General features: G+C 49.4%; 1 protein-coding gene across 1 annotated transcript; it reads left to right on the top strand.

The window, feature by feature from the left end:
* The first annotated feature begins 84 nt into the window (after nt 1-84).
* Nucleotides 85-5,268, top strand: C17H9orf78 (chromosome 17 C9orf78 homolog). The gene is made up of 9 exons (XM_035312536.1): nt 85-235; nt 1,248-1,307; nt 1,967-2,018; nt 2,220-2,290; nt 2,462-2,539; nt 2,998-3,195; nt 3,580-3,716; nt 4,403-4,501; nt 4,946-5,268. The coding sequence occupies exons 1-9, from the start codon at nt 153-155 to the stop codon at nt 5,035-5,037; spliced, it is 870 nt and encodes a 289-aa protein (XP_035168427.1). The 5' UTR covers nt 85-152; the 3' UTR covers nt 5,038-5,268.
* Nucleotides 5,269-5,643: the final 375 nt, after the last annotated feature.

Raw genomic sequence — 5,643 nt, 5'->3', positions numbered from 1 at the left:
AAGGAGCGGGGCCGCGGGGCGCGCCCGGACCGGAGGGAGTGGGACACGCCCCTCTTTTTGCCAGGTCGAAGTGCTGGCGGAAGAGGCGGCGGCGCGGCGGAGTGACGTCATCGCGCCGCGACGGAGGGGGGGTAGGAGAGGGGAGGGGCGGCATGGCGGCCGCCAGGTCGTTCAGGAGGCGCAGGGAGGAGCCCGAGGAGGACGAGGAAGACGAGGAGCTGGCCAGGGAGGTCAGGTGAGAGCAGGGGAACCCCGGGGGAGATGGGTCAACAGCTCTGCCCGGGCCCGCCGCGCCGCCGTGATGGCATATCGCGGCATATCGCGGCATGTCGCGGCGTCCCGGCCTCACATCGCGATGCCGTGCCGCAGCCTCGCGTCACACCGCCGTTAAGCCGCGTCACGGCATCGCTGCGTGACGTCACGCTGCGGCATACCATGTAATGCTAGGTCATGTCATGTGCTATCGCGTCATATCGCGGCCCTCCTCCCCCCCCACTGTCGCTGCCCGCGGCCGTCCCTGCGCTTGCAGCCTTTGGAGCCAGGCCCCTGCGGGTGGTCTGTGCCCCCTGCGGCCCACCGGCACCTGGCTGCTGGTGCCGTGTGCCCGCGCGGAGCTTCACGGCGCTCGCTCGGTGACAGCAAACGTCTGAGTACCGGGGGGGATCCGCGGGGGCGCAGAGCCCTGGGCTTCAGTTTGCCCCGAGCCTTTTCCTGAAGGGCCGATGGATCTTTACGAGTACTCGGCTCTGCTGTGCGCACCTGGGAGCTGCCGTTGGTTCGCTATGAGTTGTTTCATCGCTTCCCCGTTCCTCGGTGAGTGCATGCTTTGTTTTGTTAGCTCTTCGGAGCTGCTGAAGGAGTAGAGGTGCCCCACGTGAGCTCCTCGTGCATGGTGTCCCTCTGTCGGACTGTGAGGGAGGCCTTCATTGTCTGGAGATCTCCACAAACTGAAGCCAGGAACAGGGTTCGTTGGCTCGCTTTCCCCATATCGGCTTCTTAAAGCCTGTTGGTGTCTGGATGTTTCGTCCCTCAGCTGAGGGGAGATGTGTTGGAGGGACAGCCCAGTAGATGCCACGTGTTTCTTCTGATCTCTCTAACGAAACTTTTAATGAAGTAAAATAGAAAACATCTACTTAATCTGTAACCGGGAAAGGACATGGGCACTAATACGTAAATGCAGGAAATCAAAGTTAGTTAGTTAATTAAAATCAGAGCATCAAGTACTAATTCCAATGTTTTTTCTTCAGGTTAAAACTCGAGGAAGCCAAAGAAGTGCAGAGCCTCAGAAAGCGACCCAATGGGGTGAGGTAAGGGCTGCAGCACCAGGGGTGTGAGGATGTGCTCTGTCTGGTGGTGTAAGGAGCAGTGAATTTCTCTATTGCCACGTGTCTCCTTTCCATAAAAACAGTTACTTGTCCAGCAGTGCCAAACGTACATTATTGATAGAGGATTTTACGTGTTAAAGCCTGAGGATGGAAAAGAGGGTGAGTCGGTTACAGGCACACAGTTCAGTATCAGTTTACAGCGTGCAAAGTCTGTTCTGTGTCCCAGCCATGAAGAAAAAGAGTAAGATTGGGACTTATGGTGAAATGTATTTAATCAGATTACATCGGTACTGTACAGATAGCAGAACGGTAGGTGCAAGTTGGACCCTTTCACATCACATCCTAATTTCTCCTCTCTTACTTACTGCCATTGGTTAGCAGATGAGCTATTTGAAACGCGCCCCGGCGGTGAGCTTTGTTCCTTGTTTGTGTCTCAATGTAAGGCACTAAAGTTTCTCTGCCTTACCTTCTCCTCTCCCCAAACCTGTGACAGGTCCTCTGTCCACGTGGAGGGATCAGGAAGGCTGACAGTTCAGCACGAATGAAGCGTTTGAGATCACCTGTTAGATTTGCTGAGGGGTGAACAATTGTTGATATGTTGAATTCTACTGATTATTTTTGTACTTTATCTGCCTGACTAGCGCTGTAGCTCTGCTCGTGGGAGAGAAGCTGCAAGAAGAAGCGACACTTGTGGTAAGTTCCAAACACTTTCATCACCTCACTGCTAAGCTGTGACGATGTGAGAACATCGGTGTGGTGCAGTGGGCCACACTGCACTGGCCTGGAATAGGCCTGGTGTCACAGCTCAGTGATCTTTGTTTTCATCCAGATTTTAAAGACTAGCTTTAAGCTGAAGGGAAGCTTCAGGGTTTCTCATTTTTTCTTAACTTCCAGGATGACCCATTTAAGATAAAATCTGGGGGGATGGTGGACATGAAGAAGCTGAAAGAACGAGGCAAGGACAGGTGGGTGCGTGTGAGCTCCAAAGGCCTTTCCCTGGACTGGTATTAAGACACGGCAATAAACTGACCAGATGCTGAAGAATGTAACGTAATTCACTTTGGCGAGCTACTGCTATGTTAACTTGTCGAATTAGTTAAACAACAACCAACTGTAGCACTGTGGTTTCCACGTAGGATTAATGAAGAGGAAGATCTCAACTTGGGAACTTCCTTCTCGGCCGAAACCAACAGGCGAGATGAAGATGCTGACATGTAAGTGGAGCTGCACTGCGTCTGGGACGTTGAATTCTGGGTTGGGTGTCCTCTCACAGTTGTTGTGGGTTGTTTTTTTTCCTACCTTCGATACCAAAACATCTCCCTGATTCTCACAGAAACCTTCGCTTGCTCTTTCACCTTTTGGCTGCCAGAGTCGAGAAGGCATTTTCATGGGCAAAGCCGGGAGGCGCCAGCCAGCCAGGCGATGCGGTGGTGTTAAATACCAGCAGCCGCCTTCCCAGCTGGTTGTGAAAGAGCTTGGAGGATCTGATCCTTTCTTGGGCAGAGTTGAAAATACCTCATTTCATGCAGTTGATGTTAGCTGAGTGCTTTTGGAGAGAGTTTTCATTCCTCCCTCCCAGCCATTGAGTGCTCGCAGCTGTGCGCAGCAGCGTTGGGACAGAGTACAGAAACCAGAACTGAATACCACATGTCCCTTGTGTGCTGCGCTTTAGGATGAAGTACATCGAGACAGAGCTGAAGAAGAGGAAAGGAATTGTGGAGAATGAGGAGCAGAAGGTGAAGCTTAAGAATGCTGAGGACTCCCTGTATGAGCTGCCAGAGAACATCCGTGTGTCCTCTGCCAAGAAGACTGAAGAGATGCTGTCCAACCAGATGCTGAGCGGCATCCCTGAAGTGGACCTGGGAATTGAGTATGTTGTTCACAGACCTGTTAGTCATGGCCAGGAGGAGCACTCTGACTGGAAACTGTTGACTGGCAGAGTGTGGTTGGGTTATAGAGCTCCCACTTCACTCTGTGATGGGATTTGGCCTTGGTCTGGATTAGTGAGGTGTTCAGCAGATCTGAGCTTCCCTTTTGCCTTTGAAACAAAGCATCTAAGCATCAAAGTTTCCATAGCACTGCTTCCTCTCTCAAAAAGTGTATCAAATACGATAGCAATGCTCTTACTATACCCAAATCCATATCCACTTAGGATAATTCCTATGCCTGTTACTCTTTTTAAATGATGTTACCCTTTTTAATATTATTTTTGTTGTTGTTTTTAAGTATTAATTTTTCTTTGTTTTTCTCCTAGTGCAAAAATTAAAAACATCATCTCAACTGAAGAGGCGAAGGCCAAGCTGCTGGCAGAGCAGCAGAACAAAAAGAAAGACAGTGAAACTTCCTTTGTTCCTACAAACATGGCTGTTAACTATGTCCAGCACAACAGATGTAAGTCCCCTGTAGCTCTCCTGACCCAGGTGTGACCTGCTCCTCTGCTAAAGAAAACTGGTCCGCTTGGATGGAGAAATTAGTTCATGGATCAGCACAAGCAGCTGTCTGATTCTTTTCTCTGGGATGCTCGTACAGACCCCGTGTGGCTTGGCCTGTTCTTTCCATCCATCAGCAAGGAGGGGGACATACTACTTATGGCCTAACTTTCTGCTCTTGAACTCCCAGTTGACGGTGCCTCATAAATTTCCAGACTTTAAGTTGTTTCGTGAACGTGTGCTGTGAATGCCTGCCTTGTCTGTGATTATAAATGATGGGTTATAATTTAGAGAATCAATTTTGCGGGCTGCCAAAGCACACAGGTGGCCAAGCATACATAGATCTTACTAGACAGGAGATGGGGATTAATTTCCGGGAGAGACGCTCATACTGCAGCCATCTGGAGGAAAGGCAGCCTTCTGCTGTGTCTAACCACGCCTACAGAGGTGATGTGGAGTCAGATTTGTGTGTTCCAAAGGAAATGAAAAATCTTTGGACCACTTCTGATGAAACAGTGCTACCGAAATTTTCTGAATCCCATCTTGCATGCATCGATTATCCACATAGACCAATTACAAGAATGCCGTGGAAATATGTCTGTCTAAATAACACAACCGAAATGTTCTTTATCTGATGTTTTCCTTCAGTTTATCACGAGGAGCTAAATGCACCAGTGAGAAGAAATAAAGAAGAGCCAAAGCCCCGTCCTCTGAGAGTGGGGGATACAGAGAGGCCAGAACCTGAGCGTAAGTTCTGAACTTGAAATGTCTTAAGGGGAAGATGCTGAAACGTAACAGAGAACTGATCTGGCTGCTCTTTCTTTCTCTTCTCTTGGGTGCCCTGAGTTAGTGGGGAAGTGGAGCAATCGCTATTTGAAGTCCGTAGGAGGCAGTTACACTTGTACCCACAGCAGGTCACGCAGGATGGAGGGTGTCTTAGGGGTTCCTACAGGGGAAGTAGCAAAGGTCAGAGCCGAAACGCATTGGCCAAGCTGACTGCCAAGGGTTTCCTGAAAGCTGGGATGACAAGGGGCACTAGATTAAGGAGCACGGGTTGCTGAAGGAGTAACTTCTCATAGCAAGGGTCTGCACTTCTGTGGAGTTCATAAGGGAAGTGGTAGGATTAAAACTCCTTTCTGTTGCATATGTGCAAGGACAGGAAATGTTACTTCCTTCTCTTTTTGTTTGAAGGGTCTCCTCCAAATCGCAAACGGCCACCCAATGAAAAAGCAACCGACGATTATCACTATGAGAAATTCAAGAAGATGAACAGGCGATACTGATGAACACGGACTGAAGTCGTTGCAGAGGTTCTTGTTCTCTACTAACAAAGAATTTTGTGTCAGTGACCGGAAACGGATGTGGGGAGAGTCACTGCCTTCACGTGCTGGTGTTGACTACAAACCTTTTCTTGTGATCTTGTAGTGAATCAGTTTGCAGGTGATTGTGAACTCTGGTTGGTAAAATCTTGTATATAACTTATTTTCAGTTATAAAACTTGTTTTATAAAAATGTGAGCTTTCATTTTTTTTTTAGTGGGAAAACACATTTCCTTATACAGATTCTTACAGCTTTTAAAAATATTTAAAAAAATAGATGTTTTAAAAGCAGCAGTGCTGTTTGCCTTGTGAATATGAAGGAAAGGCTTAAAGCCACCTTGGGGGGGATGCAACTTTGTAAAATGCTTCTGTGTTCCAAGGCCCCTTGCACATAGTGCCACACACAGAGGTGAGCTCGGTGCTGCTGCTCCTCAGCTGGGCTTGCGGGTGCTCCCGGAGGCGCCTGGCGCTGCCTCGCTGGCTCGTGTCGCAGCGTGAGGAGCGACAGCGGGCACCTGGCACAGGCGTTACAGACTCTGTACCGTGCCCGGTGTGGTTTTGTGTCTCTTT

The sequence above is a fragment of the Oxyura jamaicensis genome (genome assembly GCF_011077185.1).
Source record: "Oxyura jamaicensis isolate SHBP4307 breed ruddy duck chromosome 17 unlocalized genomic scaffold, BPBGC_Ojam_1.0 oxy17_random_OJ67492, whole genome shotgun sequence".
In the NCBI taxonomy this organism is placed as follows: Eukaryota; Metazoa; Chordata; class Aves; order Anseriformes; family Anatidae; genus Oxyura; species Oxyura jamaicensis.
Note: the sequence above shows the minus strand (reverse complement) of the source record. Positions and strands in the feature narration are given on the sequence as shown.